General features: G+C 36.8%; 1 protein-coding gene across 3 annotated transcripts in view; it reads right to left on the bottom strand.

The window, feature by feature from the left end:
* The window catches only part of CPNE8 (copine 8), a 261,364-nt gene that overhangs the window by 218,487 nt on the left and 19,960 nt on the right, over positions 1-22,917 (bottom strand). For all 3 annotated transcript variants that reach the window (XR_004059563.1, XM_030938809.1, XM_030938808.1), the window contains exons 2-3: positions 11,154-11,194; positions 9,678-9,724 (exon numbers count right to left, since the gene is read on the bottom strand). Coding sequence is in view for 2 of the 3 variants with exons in the window: in XM_030938809.1 (XP_030794669.1) it covers positions 9,678-9,724; positions 11,154-11,194 (88 nt within the window). In the remaining variant the exon portion in view is untranslated. The remainder of the gene's footprint in view (positions 1-9,677; positions 9,725-11,153; positions 11,195-22,917) is intronic.

Here is a 22,917-nt window from a genome sequence, read left to right on the forward strand (position 1 = left end):
AGGTAAAAAAAGGGACATCATTATAGATCCCACAGAAAATACACATATAATAAGTGTGTATTACAAGCAGCATTATGCCAATAAATTGAAAATTCAGGTTAAATGGATAAACTCCTGAAAAATCATGGCATACAAAACTGACAGAAGAAGAAACTGAAATTGTAAGTAGACATGTATGTAACGAAGATATTGAATCTGATATTAAAACCTCCTATAATGAAATGTCCAGACTCGGAATGTTTTAGCAGCAAACTTTTTCAAACATTTAACTAAAATACAACACCAATTTTACTCATATTCCTGCAAAGAGAAAACAGAAATGCTTTCAAGCAGAAGTAATGAGGCTTGCCTAATCTTAACAACAAAAGCTACAAGTTTATGATAAAGAAGTAAATTTATAGATAAACATAATTTGTAACAGGCAAAAGTCTAACAAATAGTAGCAAGGCCTAGTAAGCAATATACTTAAAAGACCATACATCATTATTCAGTGGGAAACACTATGGAAATACGTGTTTTATGAAAATCAAGCATGTATTTCACCTTAATGGCAAAATAAAAATCATATACTCATCTGAATAAATGCAAACACATGAAAATTTTACCCATGGAATCAAGAACAAGAGTGCCTCCTGTCACCACTTTTATTAAACACTATACAAGAGGCCCTGTCAGTACAGTAAAGACAAATGTATGTATAAATTGACAAACAGATTCTAAAATTTCTGTTGAGCTGTATAAAGCTAAGAATATCCTAGAAACAGGGTTTGAGAACTATGGCCCATAGGCCAAATCTGGCCTGCTGCTGGTTTTCACAAGTTAAGTTTCACTGAAGCACAGCCCCATCATCATTCATTTACATACTGTCAATGGCTGCTTTCATGCTACAGTAGCTAGAGAGACTATAAGGCCCACCTAGCCTAAAATCTTTGCCCTGGCTCCTATTTACATTTGACCCTTTACAGAAAAATATTTGCCAGCCCCTGCCCTAGAAAATCTAAAGAAGAAAAAAAAAAAAACTACAAAGCTCACGCCGCCAGCACTAGTTATTAAAACAGCATGGTATTACACAACAGAATCCTCAACAAGGTCCTCCCATATACAGTTATTTGTGATAAAGGTGATGTAATTGTGCAGCGGAGAAAGGCGATCCCTTCAACACATGTTCCCGAGTCAATTCGACACTATATGGCATCAAAGTAAATTTCATCTCAAACCATATACAAAAATTAATCCTAGAGGAACCGTAGGTCTAAACATGAAAGGTGAAACAATAAAACTTCTAAAAGGTAACACTGGAAAATACCATCATGGCCTTCAGAGAATAAGATTTTCTTAAAAAGAACGAAAGCACAGATCATAAATTATATGTTATGATTATAAAGGATCATATTGCTATGTTAGATTAAATTAAAATTATGAACTTTTGTTCATCAAAATACACTATTCAAAGAGTAGAATGCCACACTATACAAAGGGAGAAGATACTTGCAAGATACGCAAGCAACAAGGAATTCTTGTCCTGAAGATATAACTCCTGAGAATTAGTAAGAAAATAGGCAACACTTCTTACAATAGCCAAATGGCCATTAAGCCTACCTAAAGGTTCTGAACCATAGTAATCATCGACAAGTTAAAAAACAAAAACAGGATATCTTTACCCACTAATCAGAATGGAAATATTTTTAAAACTGGCAATAAAAAGCATTGGCAAAGATGTATGGCAATACAAGTGGCAGATGGAAAATTCTGGAAAACCATTTGGCAGTATCTACTGAAGATGAAAATATGCATTCCTCCTATGGCTCAGATAATTCACTCCTACATAAAATATTAAGAATATGTGAATGTTAAGACCCAAAAGATATGTACAAGAATGTTCTAAACAGATAATAATATTTAGTAACTGGGAACAAGCCAAAAATCTGTCCAAAGTAGAATGGATAAGTACATTGGGGCATACTCATAAAACAGAGAACCATGCAGCAACGGACATGAACAACCTCTTGCCACAGGCATGGATAGAGCTCACTGAAAGAAACAACATAATTAAGTATAAACTATATGATTCTATGTATATAAGGCTTAAAAATGGGCAAAACTATTCTATAGTGTTAGAAATCAGAATGGTAGTTCAATTTAGGAAGAGGGAAGGAACACAACAGAAATTCCTGAATTTCTAGGAATGTTCCCTTTCTTGATCTAGATGGTGGTTACATGGCTGTGTTTACTTCTAATTCATTGTGCTATATAATTTGTGCCGTTCATTTGGATGAGTTTTATTTTGATAAAAAGGTATATTAAAAGTGAGACAGAAAAATAATTTAAGAGATCAAAACATTCTGGATTTGCTTTTTAGCTAACAATGAGAAAAGTTCTGTCTAAAGTGTGATTCTTGTTCAATTGAACACATGATATGCATAGAGCTAATAGAGTTCAACTAAGCTTTATAAACTACGGGTAACTTATATTAACCCACAATTTCTACTTATCTATATCCAGGAATATTTGTAATACTATTTTATGTTCTTTTCTGAACAGAAAGATTCCAATGCCAATCTGCAGATCTCTTTCTAAAACTGGTATTGCTGACATTGGAAATCCAAATGGATCAATATAGTATTTGTCTGTGTAACATACAACATATTTTTGCTGAAATATTAATGGCTACACATTTCATAAAATATATTGGCTTTACTAAGTTCTTTCAACTACATGTCACACAACTGTTTTTACAAGAACACAGTAAACGTCTTCCATTACAATCCCCTCAATCAATCACAGGAAGTCTTTATACATATTGGGAGACTCCTTCCAATATTCACTAAAGAAATATAATGCTGTAGATTGAATGCACAGCAGAATAGTGCAATTCAAATCTTTTCTAAAAGAGAGAAAACAAAACAAAATAAAAATATTCAGCTGCTCTGCAACATGCATTCAGTAGTGAAGAAAGTATCAGTAGCCATGCAGAACGGTTAATCAATTAGGAACAGTGATGGCCTAAAAATTTCAAAAGCTTCCTCTCTCCTGTATCAATAGTTTTATACGTTTCATAATAATATTTCTCTAAAACAAAAATGAAAGCATGTAATAAATACCCCTAAGCCTTAACAGATAAATAACATGTTGTCAATTGATGCAATAATTCAAATTCCAAAACATGTAGTTAAGCTTAGAATAAAGAGTAGAAGGCCAGGCACGGTGGCTCAAGCCTGTAATCCCAGCACTTTGGGAGGCCGAGACGGGCGGATCACGAGGTCAGGAGATCGAGACCATCCTGGCTAATACGGTGAAACCCTGTCTCTACTTAAAAATACAAAAAACTAGCCGGGCGACGAGGCGGGCGCCTGTAGTCCCAGCTACTCGGGAGGCTGAGGCAGGAGAATGGCGTAAACCCGGGAGGCAGAGCTTGCAGTGAACTGAGATCCAGCCACTGCACTCCAGCCTGGGTGGCAGAGCAAGACTCCGTCTCAAAAAAAAAAAAAAAAGAAAAGAAAAGAATAAAGAATAAAGAGTAGAAGAACAAGTCTTAGGCTTCCATAACTAGTAACCATGACACATACATGTTCTCACATTTAATATAAAAAAATGTGGCCTACATAGCAATTTATCTACAGGGATCCTTCCACCACATAAATTCTGAAACCATGACATTAAACTGTGTGTGCCTGTGTTAAGAAGCTAAATTTGGGTGTCTCTACATTTGGGTGTTCAATCAAATATTAATTGAACACCTAGGCTTAAGTAGGTAAACAAAGCCGCTGGGAAGCTCAAACTGGGTGGAGCTCACAGCAGCTCAAGGAAACCTGCCTGTCTCTGTAGACTCCACCTCTGGGGACAGGGCACAGCTAAAAAAAACAAAAGGGAAAGCAGCAGAGGCCTGTGCAGACCCGAACGACTGTCTGACAGCTTTAAAGAGAGCAGTGGATCTCCCAACACGGAGGTTGAGATCTGAGAACGGACAGACTGCCTGCTCAAGTGGGTCCCTGACCCCTGAGTAGCCTAACTGGGAGACATCCCCCACGAGGAGCAGTCTGACACCCCACACCTCACAGGGTGGAGTACACCCCTGAGAGGAAGCTTCCAAAGGAAGAATCAGACAGGTACACTCGCTGTTCAGCAATATTCTATCTTCTGCAACCTCTGCTGCTGATACCCAGGCAAACAGGGTCTGGAGTGGACCTCAAGCAATCTCCAACAGACCTACAGCTGAGGGTCCTGACTATTAGAAGGAAAACTATCAAACAGGAAGAACACCTACACCAAAACCCCATCAGTACGTCAACATCATCAAAGACCAGAGACAGATAAAACCACAAAGATGGGGAAGAAGCAGGGCAGAAAACCTGGAAATTCAAAAAATAAGAGCGCATCTCCCCCTGCAAAGGAGCGCAGCTCATCACCAGCAATGGATCAAAGCTGGTCAGAGAATGACTTTGATGAGATGAGAGAAGAAGGCTTCAGTCCATCAAACTTCTCAGAGCTAAAGGAGGAATTATGTACCCAGCGAAAAGAAACTAAAAATCTTGAAAAAAGAGTGGAAGAATTGATAGCTAGAATAATTAATGCAGAGAAGGTCATAAATGAAATGACAGAGATGAAAACCATGACACGAGAAATACGTGACAAATGCACAAGCTTCAGTAACCGACTTGATCAACTGGAAGAAAGAGTATCAGCGATTGAGGATCAAATGAATGAAATGAAGCGAGAAGAGAAACCAAAAGAAAAAAGAAGAAAAAGAAATGAACAAAGCCTGCAAGAAGTATGGGATTATGTAAAAAGACCAAATCTATGTCTGATTGGGGTGCCTGAAAGTGAGGGGGAAAATGGAACCAAGTTGGAAAACACTCTTCAGGATATCATCCAGGAGAACTTCCCCAAACTAGTAGGGCAGGCGAACATTCAAATTCAGGAAATACAGAGAACGCCACAAAGATACTCCTCCAGAAGAGCAACTCCAAGACACATAATTGCCAGATTCACCAAAGTTGAAATGAAGGAAAAAATCTTAAGGGCAGCCAGAGAGAAAGGTCGGGTTACCCACAAAGGGAAGCCCATCAGACTAACAGAAGACCTCTCGGCAGAAACTCTACAAGCCAGAAGAGAGTGGGGGCCAATATTCAACATTCTTAAAGAAAAGAATTTTTTTGTTGTTGTTTTTTAAGAGTATTGCTCTGTCACCCAGGCTGGAGTGCAATGGCGGGATCTCGGCTCACTGCAACCTTCGCCTACTAGGTTCAAGCAATTCTGCCTCAGCCTGCTGAGTAGCTGGAATTACAGGCACCCGCCACCATACCATGCTAATTTTTGTATTTTTAGTAGAGATAGGGTTTTACCATGTTGGCCAGGCTGGTCTCTAACTCCTGACCTCAGGTGACCTGCCCACCTCAGCCTCCCAAAGTGCTGGGATTACAGGCCTGAGCCACTGCACCTGGCCCTCAACACCTTTTAAGAACAAAGAAAGGTCGGTCGCGGTAGCTCACGCCTGTAATCCCAGCACTTTGGGAGGCCGAGGCGGGAGGATTATGAGGTCAGGAGATCGAGACCATCCTGGCTAACACGATGAAACTCCGTCTCTACTAAAAAATAGAAAAAAATAGCCGGGCGTAGTGGTGGGCGCTTGTATTCCCATCTACTTGGGAGCCTGAGGCAGGCGAATGGCGTGAACCTGGGAGGCAGAGCTTGCAATGAGCAGAGATCGCGCCACTGCACTCCAGCCTGGGGGACAGAGTGAGATTCCGTCAAAAAAAAATAAAAATAAAAATAAAAAAAAGAACAAAGAAAGCCATATTTTAAATGCTGTGCAGGAGGTTTCACCTTTGGAAGCACAAAGCTAAACAGTGAAGCTAAGACATATAAGAGAGTAAGTTTGCAAAAAAGTTATTGATGTTTGTTGAATAGTATAGTGTGTGTGTGTGTGTGTGCGTGTGTGTGTTTGTGAGAGACAGAGAAACTCCTAAACAAGTATTATTCAGTATGGAGATGAATAAATGTTAAAATAGCTCAGTGTCAATGGAATGGAGCAGAGCGGAGACAAAGTCAAACTGTAGTAATCAGCATTTGAAAGTAGACTTGTTTGCCTCCACGCTATAATCACTGTAGTTCATAAACAACTTCAGCTTGCCTTTAATCACATACTAACTTAGGGAACCTGGAACAAATTCTATAATTTTAAATGTTTAAAAGTAATTCACAAAATGAATTGGCTATGGATAACTAAAATCCAACTTCAAGAAATTAGTTGGAACATTTTCCCAACTCTGAGTAAAGTGGCCATTCTTAGAGATGCTACTTTTTTATTTCCATTTGCCACTAGGTTTCCATATTTTCGTAATTCATGGTGCTTAAACATCATTTCTAGCTCTGAAATTACTATACACTAAAAATAATTTTAGTTTTACATCCATTACTTCAAGAGTTTTTCGTAATTCACAGTCATTGGATAGAATTTATCAACAATATAGTGGTAATTATAATCATGTTAGAAATAATTTTTAAACTGCAAATTTGAACTAAAGATTAATTTTAAATAAGTTTATATTTCTTTATTTGGAGCATTTGTTTCAACACATTTTCAAGCTTTATTTTTTCACTTATTCCCCTTATTATCTAAAAGTGATTCATCTCAGAACGTAAATTCATATGGCTTGTTATACATACTTTTCCAAAATATACCTGAATTTAAATATAACCACTATATTATTGAGATAATGCTGATACCTCCATCAATAAATTGATTTTACAGATGTACCAAAATTGCTGAGAAAACTCTCAGAGACTCCGTCTCATAAAGAGAAAAAAAAAAAAGGATGAGTTCATGTCCTTTGCAGGGACATGGATGAAACTGGAAACCATCATTCTCAGCAAACTAACACAGGAACAGAAAACTAAACACCACATGGTCTCCCTCATAAGTAAGAGCTGATCAACGAGAACACATGGACACAGGGAGGGGAACATCACACACCGGGGCCTGTCGGTGGGTGGGGGGCTAGGGGAGAAATAGCATTAGGAGAAATACCTAATGTAGATGACGGGTTGATGAGTGCAGCAAACCACCATGACACACGTATACCTATGTAACAAACCTGCACATTCTGTATATATACCCCATAACTTTAAGTATAATAAAAATAAATAAATAAATAAATAAAAATAAAAGTTTAAATAATTTAAAAGTTAAAAAAAAAGGAAATTCCCACTTTGTCCTTTACAACTGGGTAACTTTGGTCTAGTCATTTAACCTTTCTGTGTTTCATTTTTCTCGTGAAACATAAGGATTATAACATAACCTACCTCTTAAAGTTGCTGTGAAAACTAAATTAGTCAATATTTATAAAGGGCTTGGAACATTAGCTAGCCATCATTATTATAAAAGTTGTAAATTAAGTAAGAAATTTATATTTCATTGCTTAGGCAATAGGAAAGCATGAGAAATTTTTTAAGGAAGGGAGATTTTGAGCTGAGGCTGCCCTTAAACTAATTGACCAATACCACTTGGTCAACACCCACTTAATTAACTCCCAGAACCCTGGTTTAGGTCCAAAATTGTTTGTTGTCCTTCTTCAAACTCTCTTTATCCAATAAAGTTTGCAGTTACCTCATTATTAGGCATTTGCATTGGCCCAGATGTCTGGTACTATAACTTAGGCATCCTTATCCTGGTAACTTTTTGGTGCCTGAAGCAAAGTCATTTTGTGGACACCCTGGTCAATGCTCAGTCCCATCTAGCCTGGCATCTATGGTCAATAAGCAGTTCCACTGTATTGTTTCAGGCCTTTGAGAAAGGGAACTCCGAAGAGAATGACAAGACAGCATGTCTTTCAGGAAGATAATCAAAGAAATGATTAGACAGATGAACATGGAAAAAAGGGGGCATATACTAAGGTAGGAGAATTGTTGCAACACGGATGACAAAAGAGAAAAGGAGTCTGAATAAAAAGGGTGGCTTATCCAAGCGTGGATTTTTCTTTTTTATGAAAGAGAATTCACAGCACTGGATGACATTAAGTGATGAAGATGTGGGAGAGAAACTCAGGATAACTACAAAAATTGCAGTTTCATATTTTGGCTAGCAGTTTTAGCTATATTTGAAGCAAAGAAGAAACAGACACAGGGTAAAGATGATGAGTTTACATTTGATAGAGAGTTTGAGGTAAATATTGAACTAAATAGAAATGTGCTGGGCACAGTGGCTCACACCTGTAATCCCAGCACTTTGGGAGGCCGAGGCAGGTGGATCACCTGAGCTCGGGAGTTTGAGACCAGCCTGACTAACATGGAGAAACGCCGTCTCTACTAAAAATACAAAATTAGCCGGGCGTGGTGGCCGCATGCCTGTAATCCCAGCCACTCCGGAGGCTGAGGCAGGAGAATCGCTTGAACCTGGGAGGCAGAAGTTGCAGTGAGCCAAGATCGTGCCATTGCACTCCAGCCTGAGCAACAAGAGCAAAATTCCTCCTCAAAAAAAAAAAAAAAAAATGTGCAGAAGCAGTTAGATACAATAAACGTGTATCTGTTTATGGACTACTGACCACCAGCCCATTATCAGTAGAAACAAGTTTTAAATTATTTTCCCCAGATTTTAAGAATAAATTAAATGATTTATTCTTGCTCTCTACCCAAAATTGAGGCACAGTGGTAAAATGACCGGCAAATGCACTCTGTGGCACAAATAGCACAAACCTCACTAGGGAAATCTAGCCAGAACTGTAACCTCCTTAAAATAATGCACTAACTTCCTGAGATAACTGGCAACTATAGGCAGATGGAAATGCCTTTTATTTAATATGCCCTCCACCTTCCAATGATCAACTACCCATTTGAATGTGGAGACACTCTAGAACATAAATTAACAATTCTGTCTCTTCACTTTTGATTCATTAAACAACATACGTTTGTATTAAGAAGCTGAATTTCTACTTTATTTTTAAATATGTTGCAAAAAGTAGGCAATATTTGGTATTAAGCAGCACAATTAAGATCTTTTTTTTTCTTTTTCTTTTTCTTTTTTTGAGATGAGTCTCGCTTTGTCGCCCAGGCTGAAGTGCAGTGGCACGATCTCTACTCACTGCAAGCTCCGCCTCCTGGGTTCAGGCCATTCTCCTGGCTCAGCCTCCCAAGTAGCTGGACTACAGGCGCCAGTCACCACGCTCAGCTAATTTTTCATTTTTTTTTTTTTTTTTTTCAGTAGAGACGGGGTTTCACTGTGTTAGCCAGGATGGTCTTGATCTCCTGACCTCGTGATCCGCCAGTCTCAGCCTCCCAAAGGGCTGGGATTACAGGCGTGAGCCACCGTGCCCGGCCAATTAAAATCTTTTAAGGTGGCATTTTATAAATATCAGCAGTTGATCTCTAAAAATAAGACCTAACCCACAAACTTAAATTTTGTAAGAAATCATGTCAAGTTGATGACAACGCATTAAATTTATGTTTGGATAAAGGAAGTAGAAGTTTCAGGCCTACAATATTCCACAAGAAGGTCGTAAGTCAGCTAAACAATCACTGTTTATTAAAAACAAAACACAAAGGTAACTTCCCTAAGATAAAAACAATTCAATCTTTGGGTTGAAAAGGACTTACAATGAAAAACAGGAAGTATCATCTTGATCAAGTTATAACTTACTATATCTTCAAGTCCAGTGACTCTTTTTTTAAAGTTTTAAACTTACCTCTCTCCATTCTTTATTTCCAACTCCTTGTACATATAAGACACAAACTACAAAAGACGAAAAAATACACACATATAAATGTCTTTTATGAAAATCATATGTGAATGTATACAATTTATCTTTCAGCTATTCAAAAGCTACATCAAAAATAAATGCCTAATTCCTAGTCTTACCCTTGCAAAAAAAAAAAAAAAAAAAGGCTAGTAAATCATCAAGTGAATAAAAATTAATTTAACTAAACAGAAAACAAACTATTATGCCAGATCTTTAGAACTTAGTATGTACTGAGCTTGGCACATAAAACAATACTTGCTAAAGTCTTCATAGATAAATTTTAAAACCATAATTTAAACAATTTGAAATATTTCATTATGTTGTGAAACACAAATCAAGTTATTCCTAAGATATTTACGGTGTTCAAAGGTATAATAGGAAGGAAAACTTGGGGGCAAGTCACGCTCTACATTTAATATTTTAACTTCCTCCCTCAATATTTGTAAATAGGTAAGAAATCCTGTCAACCAAGAAAGGAATTCCCAAAAGGGAGAATAAGGGCTTTGAGTAAAGGTTAAGGGATACAAAGTGTTCCAACCACTTGTCAAATGAGCCCTAGGGATTTTTAATACCCCAATTGCAATGCCTTTTTCCCAATGACTACCTCAAGAATTCTGGTAACTGACAAAAACCTTTCCTCTGTAATTCAACCATATTTGTTCACACATTTGTAGAGACAGAGAACTGTTGTATATTCATTTCTAAATATTACAAGATTCGGAAACACATTGATTTATACAGTTCATTCTGCTGTTTTCTAATTCAAACTACCCTTCTCACTTTCCAAGTTATCTCTAATTTTCAGTACCTCTAATTAGTAATCAAACACTTTGGTTCATATCAGATGTTACATATTTCACTTGGTTGTAAATTTTATATATCACTTTTATTTTATTTTTCTTTTCTTTTTTTTCCCCAAGAGATGGTGGGGGCGGGGGCGGGTCTCACTATGTAGCCTAGGCTGGTCTCGAGCTCCTGGGCTCAGGCAGTCCTCCTGCTTCAGCCTCCCAAAGGGCTGGGATTATAGGCATGAACCACCTTGCCCAACCACCACTTTTATTTAAAAAAAAGAAAGAAAGAAAAGTATTACTCCATGACTAAAAATAACTTTAAATTATGGTCCATTTGGTTTTCTTTCAAATATAATAATTTCTACCAAATGGCCATAGCATGAGGTTTTAATTTCAAAGTGAACTATCCCACATTGGAGTCATTTGTATTCTCATTTTATTCTCAAAGTGCTCAGCAAGTCCCTCTTTACCCATAGTACCACCCGGGGTTGGCTGATGAGTGTGTAGAGCCTGGGACCACTCCCCTGCTGCTTTCTACGCTTTAAAACAAACCTTTAAACAAGAACTATGAGTTTCATACAACTTTTGCAAAATCAAATGATTTTTCAAAAGGCAAGCAATAAATACTTACTTGGATCAGATTTAGAAAATGTGTCTCTGTCAAGAAGATTTCTGTTGAATAAAACAGAAAATGTTAGCTGTATATAAAAGGAAAATATTTATATTTATATAAACACATTAAAACGTATACGTACATAATTGTGTGTATATATAAACATACACATACACATATATATGACTAAGTAAACATGTCCTAAGGGTCTGCTTGTATTTATTCAGACTGAACATTACTGGATTCCGAAAATAAAAGAAAGTTTTTCTTTTCTCAGACTTGCATTCCAGTTAACCAATAACATGACTCCTTACATCCTAAGATTAAAATCTCTTTGAGAGAACTAATTGCTTTAGGTTTCCATTTAATCCTTCATTAAGAATATAAAGGAGTTCGGCCAAGCGCAGTGGCTCATGTCTGTAATCCCAGCACTTTGGGAGGCCGAGGCGGGCGGATCACAAGGTCAGGAGATCGAGACCACAGTGAAACCCCGTCTCTACTAAAAATACAAAAAATTAGCTGGGCGCGGTGGTGGCGCCTGTAGTCCCAGCTACTCGGGAGGCTGACGCAGGAGAATGGCGTGAACCCTGGAGGCGGAGCTTGCAGTGAGCCAAGATTGCGCCACTGCACTCCAGCCTGAGCGGCAGAGCGAGACTCCGTCTCAAAAAAAAAAAAAAAAGAATATAAAGGTGTTCAACAAATGCTTCCTGAATTGAATTGTGAGTTGCTATTAATGCAAAATTGTTTGCAGTTCAGAGCACATGATCATATTAATCCATAAAATTAGAATGCAATTGTGAAGCAGCATCTATTGACATTTGTGTTACATCAACTCTGATGAGTTTTATGTTGCTATTACAGCTTGGGAATTTAAGATGAACATACAGACCTTGCCTGAAGACTCTTCAGTAAACATTAAAAACATACACAAGGCCATTATTAGCAATTTTTTTCCAGATATTTCTAAAACAGAATAACAATGGAAAATCAAAAATTAGGAAAGCCTGGATTCCTCTGATACCAGTGTACTGCCACCCTCAGTGGTAGTAATGCAGTCCTATACTTTATGCTGATAACAATAACCCTGAGTACTCATTAAAAAGTTAAATCCGGTAAGCTCTGATCCACAAGGTAGAAAATTATTAGAAAAATTTCCATCTAAAATTAGTTTTTGTAAAATTATGATTTAAAGCTATATGCTTTTCTGAAAAACTTGATGACTTAAGGGTTCTAAAAGTTCAAATTTGTGTTTAATAATCATCTTCCATTAATTGGTAATAATTTGGAATAGCTAAATCGCATTCCTATTTGTAATACTTATAATAAAAATCAGGTGTTCAAGCTGTCTTATTTTCCACCAGGACTACTATTCAAGTGCATTTATTTGTACTGCCCTTGGTATTTGAAAAGTCCCTTTTTCATATGAATCTGGCATCCTTTCTTATTTCAGGTTCTCGAAAGTGATTGCCTCCATTGAATCACTATGCACTGAAAAAATAAAAACATATTCAACGAAACAATGCAGCACAGACAATGAAATGAGATCATGTCTTCAAATATTCCTAGAAAGGAGAAACATCAGACATATTCACATTTGGAATTAAATCAGACTCGAAGACCACTCGTCAGTAATCATATTAAATTAATCCTTTCTGTCCCCTGAGCAGACACCATGACTCCAGCAATGGTTAGCAAACAGTAAATTAAAACATTTCCATTTGAGAAATTACTGTGATATTATATTTATTATACAAAGGTAGTTCTTAAGTGGGAATTCTCCCAATCCTTCCTGTGACTCAAGCTTTTGCTCATTAGGTATCCTAGGAAAATGTTATGCTGTTTCTTTTGGAATTCACAAAAAAACAGAGATGACACTGCAAAATATTGTGATGTGGCTGCGACTCAAAAACTATGCTATATACGTATTTAACAGAAAATAATGTAGTTTCAATGCCTTACTTATGTAAAAAAAAAAAAAAAAAAAAAAACTACATGTTTTAACCACAAATATAAAATAAAGGATTTCTATCAATAATAGAACAGATTACTATTCTCTTTTGAGATGAAGTTTCGCTCTTGTTACCCAGGCTGGAGTGCAATGGTGCGATCTCTGTTCATTGCAACCTCTGCCTCCCGGGTTCAAGCGATTCTCCTGCCTCAGCCTCCCGAGTAGCTGGGATTACAGGCATGCACCACCACACCCAGCTAATTTTGTATTTTTAGTAGAGACAGGGTTTCTCCATGTTGGTCAGGCTGGTGTTGAACTACCAACCTCAGGTGATCCGCCCACCTCTGCCTCCCCAAGTGCTGGGATTACAGGCGTGAGCCACCGCGCCCTGCTGAGATTAGTATTCTTAATCACAAACGTTGTCACTTTGTTTCACTCAGCCATTGTGATCCATAACACATAATGGTAACATCAAAAATAAAACAAGCCAACAAAAAACGCTTTGTGTAATGAGAAGTAAAAATTTATAAATCTTCATAACATAATCTGAAATTTGCAATTTAACTTTCCAATTATATTTGGTAATAATTTTACATGTACTTTGGTCATATGAATATAATAGACTATCTCTGACAGATTGAATTCCCAAAAGACTACTTTACTCAAGCATATATGATTGCAAAGCTGGAAAAGGCAAATATTCTTAGTGATATATACACTGCAAAAAACCAATGATTGTTAAAATCCATCATTCAGTTTGGATTTATTTTAGGAATAAGAATTTTATCTTCCCAAGATCCTATTAGAAACAAATCCTATTCACATTAAGTAAAACAAGATAGGTATTATTGTAAAGGCCATTTCATAAATTCAGAAACTAAGCTGGGGCTCAGACAAAGTGAGCAAATGAGTCAGTGTACACAGCCCAGTACAGAATAATCTAACGGTAGCAACCATTCGGAATCTGATGCTTCTGTTCTTTACAAAATACCTCAGTTTCTGGAGAAGTCCAGAAGACTTCTTATTTTCTATGAATACTGGAAATGTCAAAGGTCTCCAATTTTACCTACCACAAGAATATAAAGGAAAATAAATTCTTGTTCATAGACTAATATAAAGAGAGATGCTGCTTATAGAATGAGGAGAGAAAACCAGAATGAGAGACCAAACCCACCGTACTTTCCATAGAAAAAAATATTTGTTTTATATATATTGCACTTTTAAAAATAAACATACACACAATCCTCCATGACCAGATTTTATATGAAAAGGCTACTCTTCCCTCCATGGACTTTTCATCTGCTTGAGCTAGGATGCCTGTAACTTTGTTCCTACCATTTTATAACATGATGTTGAACATCAACACTAGGTTAAAAATCCTGAACGTGTCTTTCTACTCTGCAAATCTAGATGTAGCTAATACAAAATAACAAATTCTTCAAAAGAAATTTTGGAAAAATACAGTGTACGAGTTAGAAAAATTATTTGATGAAACACCTAATCAAAATTATAACCTATAAATTGCCTGAGTCATTCTAGTATCCACTCATCCTCAAATTTCATTAAAATTCCTAGCCTATGAGCTTAAAGGGGGATAACTGAAATAGCATAACTAAAGCCGAGGCCCAACCAATTTAACTCTAACCTATAGGAAGAAATACTGTCAGAGGTGTTCAAACCACAGCAACTCCATCTTGAATAGGGGCTGGGTAAAATAAGGATGAGACCTACTAGGCTGCATTCCCAGGAGGTTAAGGCATCCTTAGTTACAGTATAAGGAGACTGACACAAGATGCAGGTCATAAAGACCCTTCTGATAAAACAGGTTGCAGTAAAGAAGCTGGCCCAAACCCACCAAAACCAACATGGCAATGAGAGTGACCTCTGCTCTTCCTCACTGCTACACTCCCACCAGGGCCGTAACAGTTTACAAATGCCATGGCAACATCAGGAAGTACCCTATATGTTCTAAAAAGGGGAGGCATGAATAATCCACCCTTGTGGATATAATCAAGAAATAACCATAAAAATGGGCAACCAGCAGCCCTCGACACTCCTCTGCCTATGGAGTAGCCATTCTTTTGTTCCTTTACTTTCTTAATAAACTTGCTTTCACTTTATTGACTCACCTCGAATTCTTTCTTGGGCAAAATCCAAGAACCCTTTCTTGGGATCTGGATTGGGACACCTTTCTAGTACATCACTGGGTTAACTGGAGAGGTATATTTTGCATGAAATGTAAAATTAAAAAGTAGATAAGCAAGAATTTAGCAACACCTTTCCAAAACCATCCAAGAGAAAGAATTCCCTGACTCCTCAGCCTTCCTAGTCAATTCTCATGCATATTCATCCTTGAGAACAGGCTACCTTCCCCTAAAGACAATAGTCAGTTAGCTCATCTGATAACCTAGCCCGCTCTGATTTTATGCTCAACAAGCCATCTTCCAAATTTAAGACAGTTTCCCATATAGCAGTTACTGAGTAGCCAACATGAATATCACAGTTGTCTTTACTGTTGTGGTTTTTATTGTCAACTGGCATTCTGAGACTCATACTGAGCAGCCAGCTAGCCTCTTAAAATTGTATCTCACGCTTACCTTTCTCAAACTGGGAAGTAGCAATTCTCTTTCAACTTCAAAGCAAATCTGCAAGTATTTTTCAAGCAAATAATCTACGGGCAAGACCTAACTAAGCACTATCAAAAATAATACAATCTGTATTAAAGGGTTATTTCAAGAAGCCTGAATTTTACTTACAGAAATAACTAAACAACAATATAGGATGGTATATAAAATCGCAGTTTATTATAGGGAGAAAACACTATTTATAGGTGTCAAATTAAACAGTGTCAAATTGATTCAGCTATGACAACAACAACAAAAGCCAGATACAGTAATTAGCTCTTATTCCAACTATTTTTCAAATAATTGATAATCACATATATAATGTAAGTGATCTAAATAAATATATATCCTGAAATAAGTACCTTATTGAGACACCCAGGTGGGAGGGGGTCCCTGGTAAAATTGCAACCAGCCGGTGCACTGGGAATGCACATTGCTGTGGAGTCATAGTTTGCCCCTTTGCATCAGGGAGGAGCCTGGCCACTCCTCTTCCTGTGTGGAACCTGAGATTCAAATTGCCAGACAGGAAGCACCCCAGCAGGGACTCTGGCTTTACAGAGAGTCTCTGTTTCCCCCTTTTTATTCCCTTTTTGCCAAATACGTCCCCCATTTTTCTCCCTCCTCGAATTGTCTGTGAGCCTAAATTTTCATGACTGTGGGACAAGGACCCTGTCTTTAGCCAAACTAAGGAAAAAATCCTGCAATATTATTTTTAAAAAGCTAAGTATTTTTTCTATTATATTTATATGTATTAAGGATTTAATAGTAGAAAATAAAAACTTTGAATTCTTCATATGTAAAATGAGCATAACATGATGTATTTAAAGTAAAAAATGACTCGTGAGTTAATCCTAAAGTTGCAGGCATGCTACTCACTCTTTCCTGCTCAGCAGATAAAATCACCTAATAAATATTCATATTAAAAAATCCTTTAAAAGGGGAATATCATTATCCTTCCACAGATGAAATTTGAAAAAGAAAACCTACTTGATATATATATATATATGAATTTTAAAGTTAACAGTTTCAGAGTAAAGGCAATTTTGCTATTTGTGACTTGCAATTTTGCTATTTGTGACTTTTTTAAAGTTCTAATTTAATTTAAAAAAAAAATACAAGATACTTGTTTTAGGGGTTAAGTCCTCAACTTGGAAACATAAAATTAATTCCAGACAGCACTGTGACCAACAGACGTGAAACAACACATTAAAAAATCTACTGCTGTACCTTCAGTGCAATTTTTCTATTTAATTTTCAACAGGAATTGAAATATAGTTTGTAAATAGAGCCCAACAAAAAAATATATTTAATTTTCTATAGGGACAAAAATACAGTTCATAAGTAGAGCCAAACAATGCTTTATCATTTTGCAAACACTGTCCAGAATAAATTTTCCACATGTGGACAGAGACCAATATCTCTGAATCATAGCGTCCCCTGCAAATTGCCCTGTGTCAATAAGCAGAATGATTCTGGTTTTAATTAAAATTTTGTAAATTATTAAGGGCCTTTTATTTATCTATTTTTCAGTGTAGTCTCTAGACCACTGATAGCCTGCAAAGTCTTAACCAAATATTGCTTAGGCAGCTACAGAAACTAGCACAAGCTTGCACATAAGTGAGGCCTGTTGAATGAAAGAAGAGTTTTAGTTCCCAAACTAAAGCATCATCTTTTTTCACTTTAGGTAAGGTTAGGTGTTTTATTATAGAAAGCAGAGTAGAAGGGGAATCTAGCATTTGGGGCCTTTGCCCTAATACGTAATCCACTAACTGAAAATCCCTGAGAGTGACAGCATCACTGGAATTATAAGCAAGCCCCATGTCACTGAACCATGCCCACGGCCTTTATTTAGGGCATTATGTTATCTTATGGACCGGAATTAGAAAGTTATTTGTATGTATATGCATTTTTTAATGTACACATACACAAAATGGTTTTCAGAAATTTTGTTTTATGAAGACAAGGAAATCAAAACTGATTTTGAGCAACTGAAAGCAAGTTTACTCAATTTTTGGAAGAGATTTGAATGTAATGTTTAATTCTGATTCATTCATTCATTCTTTTATTCACTGAATAAACAATACGCTGAGAAATTTAACATATATATTTCAGGAAAAAATATATTTCCCAAAACTACAATTTCTATAACAAGAGGAGCCAAACTGTGTACAGGCAAAAAGGAAAGGTTTAGAAATGAAAAAAAAAAAAAAAAAAAGTCTGGGCAGGGTGGCTTACACCTGTAATCCCAGCACTTTGGGAGGCCGAGATGGGTGGATCACGAGGTCAGGAGATTGAGACTATCCTGGCTAACACGGTGAAACCCCGTCTCTACTGAAAATACAAAAAGTTAGCTGGGCGAGGTGCCAGGCGCATGTAGTCCCAGCGACTCGGGAGGCTGAGGCAGGAGAATGGCGTGAACCCGGGCGGCGGAGGTTGCAGGGAGCCGAGATCGCGCCACTGCACTCCAGCCTGGGCGACAGAGCGAGACTCCCTCTCAAAAAAAAAAAAAAGAAAAGAAAAAAAAAAAGAAATATTTTAAAACCAAAACTTATTAAAAAGCCAAAGTCAGCTAGAATCTAAGATACCAAGTAATTCTGACGGATAGGGTCACTGGAAAGTACTTAACAAGATTATTTGGCTTTCAAGAAAGTAAGAATAGACTTTCAGATTTGAAGCTGCACAAATAGACTAAAAATTTCAGTTCAACAGCTTCCTCTGGTAGCCTGAATATACAGCAAGAACTTTATCATAAATGACAGATATTACCCAACAGACACTAGGGATAAAAGAAACTTTAAGTTATTTTTCAGTTTCTGCTGAAATTGGTTGTTCAAAGTACTTATTACTACTGTTAAGCTAAAAAGACCAGTTATAAAATTACAGTTTCAACCTTTGCATGGGTGAATTTGGGTTAGACACTAACAGAAATTTGAGGGAAGGAGAATTAACAGTATAATTATATTCCTTCTGAGGCATTCAACTGTGATTGATATCCTTGGAAATTACTTAAAAAGAAACCTATGCTTTGTCAGAACTTGACACGTCAGAGCTCTGGTTAGCCTGAGATAAATACAAGAACCTACAGGTTTGAAGTAATGAAGGGTTAACTCAGGGTAATGCAAACTTTCAGAAAAAGATATAGAATGCAACTCCTGATTTCAGCTGGAAAAGGGAAACATGTTTATGCTTTAAACACTCTTTTAAAAAAGGAGGCTGAGAGCAGGATATGGGTCTTCTTAAAAATCTAAATCTCAGGTACAAAACTAAATTCATTATCTTTTCCCCAATCTTATGGCTTCTGTATTTTCTGTCCTAGTAAATGACAACTGTGAAAGAAAAATAATGGACACGCAAACATATCAAGTCCAAATCCCTGGAACCTGTAAATGTGACCTTACTTGGAAGAGGTCTCTGCAGATGTGATTAAACCATAAATCCTGAGATGAGTAAATTACCCTGGATTCTCTGGAAGGGCCATAAATTCAATCACATATACCATATATAAGAGGAAGGCAGAGGGAGATTTGACATTTACAGAAGAGACAAGACAGTGACAGCACAGAGAGAGTTGCAGATTTTGGCCTTGAAGACAAGAGTGATGCAGTCACAAGCCAAAGCATGCTAGCAGCAACCACCAGGAGCTGGAAAAGGCAAAGAATGGATTGTCCACTAGAGCATCCGGAGGGACATCAGCCCTACCAACACCTTGATTTCAGCCCGGCAATACTGATTAAGGATTTCTGGCCTCCAGACCTGTGAGAAGATAAATCTCTGTTCTTTTAAGCCAACAAAGTTGTGGCAATTTATTACAACAGCCACAGGAAACTAATACAGCCAGCAACACTGTCCAACCTCTTCTCCTCCAAGCAAGACGCCTCAGTAACAGGTCATCTTGTCCCCCATATCCCAGTTCATTCACCAAGATGCCTCCAGGAGAAAACTCTCTATTGTAAATACTTGAGCAAATGCCTCACTTGCAAAAAACCCATTCCCTCCAGAAATTCCAAACTCCGTAACATTGTACTGAACACCTGCCGCATTCTGACCCCCGGCTATGTCTCCAGCTGCACCTCTATCCATATTATTTCTTACAGTCTTTGCTTCCAGACACCAGATTCTTTGCAGTCCCTCAAACGAATCCTGCCTCACACTTCTCTACATTTACATTTTACCCAGAGCATTCTCTTTCCCAAAATTTCCACACCAACCCCTTTCCTACGAGGAAATGAGAATTCCTCTTTCAGCCTCTCTCCATGGCTCTGTCCTAGCATGTAGCACTGATTATTTCCCCAGGTGCCCCATCATACTCCACACGAATCTATATCACAAACTGCACAGCTACTATTTATTTACTAAGTGCCAGGCACTGAGCTGGGCATTTAAATAAATCATTTCACTTAACCCTCACCATAATCCTACCAAGCAGCAATTATTAGCAGGATCAATTTTCCAAATAAGTTAATCAAATGCAGAGAGGTTAAATAAAGTGGCCAAAGTCACAGAAAAGGCAAATACTTGGAGGCTCTTTTGCAAATCTTCTATTGATTTCTTAATTTGATTTTGATTTTTGATGTCTGTATTTGTTACACTATTCATCTATATCATTGAGAACAAAATGAAATGAGCTGCAAATAATTGCAAATAATTAATAATTAATAATTTAGCATCATTTCGTAGGCTCTACAGAGAAAGATATAAAGTAAAAATTAGGCAGTATTGGAAAGACAAAAATTAAATTACCTTTACTTGCAGAGGACTTAATTTTGTACACAAAAAAAAGCAAGAGAATTAACAAAAGCTTTTTAAATTAGTAAGATAATTCAGTAGAGTGATTGGGAGCTTGATGAATACATAATAGTCAATAATTTTCTTGGGTATCAACTGTTAATAATCATTCTATCCAAGTAGCCTGTTTAGTAGTTACATGTTGCCTTCAATAGCTGAAGTATGTGAGCTATGCAGCTCTCACTGTAACCTCACTCCAAAATAGCATGTTACCAAGAAAGCAAGTCTCAGGCCAAATTGTGCCAAAGTGACAAATATTCATTACCAAGAAGAACTCAAAACAGTCACACAATGTACTCCATCAGTTTAATCAACTTCCAGCTCTCTGTCCTTTCAGACACTCTAAATAGCACCTTCAGGCAGATGTGACAATATTCTGTTGACAATATCTAACTTTCTGATCAGATAAGCGTAGAGAATTCTCTAAACATTTATACCCATTACCTAAGGCGTCCCTAGGCCTACTGCACCACTCTAAAGGGCATAACCCCGAGTCACTAGGCACGTATCTCCTGTTCACATGTGCAATATGTCTAGCTATTCCACATATCTTTTTTATAACAGCTTTATTCAGATATAAATGACATACTATAAAATTTGCCCTTTTAAAGTGTACAATGCAGTGGTCGATAGTATATTCAGAGTTGTGCAACTATTACCACTATCTAATTTCAGAACATTTTCCTCTCTTCTCCCACCAAAAACACCCTGAACCCATCAAAAATCGCACCCTATTCGACTTCCCCGAGCCCCTGGTAACCACTCATCTTTCTGTCTCCATGTATTTGCCTATTCAGAGCATTTCATGTAAATAGAATCATGATCATATACAATATGTGCTCTTTTTGTGACCAGCTTCTTTCAATTACATGATGTTTTGAAGATTCAGTCACGTTGTAGTATGTGTCAGTACTTCATTCTGTTTTATTGCCAAATCATATTCTATTGTAGGGATATACCACTTTGGTTCATCAATTCTTAGATATTTGGGTTGTTTCTATTTTTGGCTATTATCAATAATACTGCAATGAAGACTTGAACAAGTTTTTATACAGACATATGGCTTCATTTCTCTGGGGTATATACCTAACAGAATTGCTGGGTCCTAATGGTAACACTATTCTTAAAATCTGAAAAAAAACTGCCAAACTATTTACCAAAGTGACTGCATTGCATTACATTCCTACTAGCAATATATAATTGTTCCAATTTCTCCACATCCTCTCCAGTGTTATTGTCAGTCTTTTTTTTTTTATAACTGTAGTGGTATGAAGTAGTCCGTCCACATACCTGATCACCATATGTTTTATCAGTTTGTTTTTTTTTAAGTCTAACATCCATAGTAATTACAGAACACTCTGGTGTTGATAAAGGGTAAAGATAGTATAACAGTTAGGAGTAGCCACTTCCAGAGCATGAGCTACTGATTAAACTTCCAATGCTAACTCACCACACCCAAAGTATATAGAACTGATTAAGATCCTTGAGATTTAACTCTACAATCTAACACACACATCGACATGACACTCTCTGCTGAAATATTTTAAAGTAAAACAGAACAGATATCATCAACCAGAATCAATGAAAAAAAATGAAGAAAATGTAACATACTATTTTAAAATTTTGGCATAAAGGATACTTTCTAAGCTTTATACAAAGCCTAGAGAAAAAATTAATTTGTATGATAATGAATGTATTTTAAACTTATATACAGAAAATGATATAATAAACTCAAAATACAATATTTGTTACATATATCATATATAAGAATGTTAAGGCTATAAATATACAAAGCATTCTCTAAATTAATGAGAAAAAAGTATAAGCACCCCAAAAGAAAAATGACTTCAAGAAGTGATTTGGCATTTTATAAGAGGAAGAAATATACTTGGTCACTCACATTTTAAATAAAGTTCATCTTGAATAAATAAATTACTCATTAAATGAGTAATGACATGCAAATAAAATAAATAATAAGATAATACTCTACTATGAGACAGACAAATATTAGCTGCATGAATAGAACTCATTTAGTTGTAAGTTACAGAAGATAAGGGAAATTTATGGTGAAAATACAGATATTTTATTTTATTTATTTATTTATTTATTTATTTTTTTAAATACAGATATTTTATAGAGCTCAGACTCAGGCATGTAGCTGACCCTGTGAGAAGAACAAAAACAAGGACAGAAACATCAAAACTCTTTTTCTGTGTGCATGTATTATCTGTTTCAATCTTTTTTTAAAAACTGCTTCCTCTAGTTCTCTGAACTACATGGTGGGAAACATAGATGCTGATATTGTTTGGCTCTATGTCCCCACCCAAATCTCATGTAGAACTGTAATCCTCAATGTTGGAGGAGGGGCTGGGTGGGAGGTGACTGGATCACGGAGGCAGTCCTCCCCCTTCTGTTCTTGTGATAG

The sequence above is a fragment of the Rhinopithecus roxellana genome, chromosome 10 (assembly GCF_007565055.1).
Source record: "Rhinopithecus roxellana isolate Shanxi Qingling chromosome 10, ASM756505v1, whole genome shotgun sequence".
Taxonomy (NCBI): Eukaryota; Metazoa; Chordata; class Mammalia; order Primates; family Cercopithecidae; genus Rhinopithecus; species Rhinopithecus roxellana.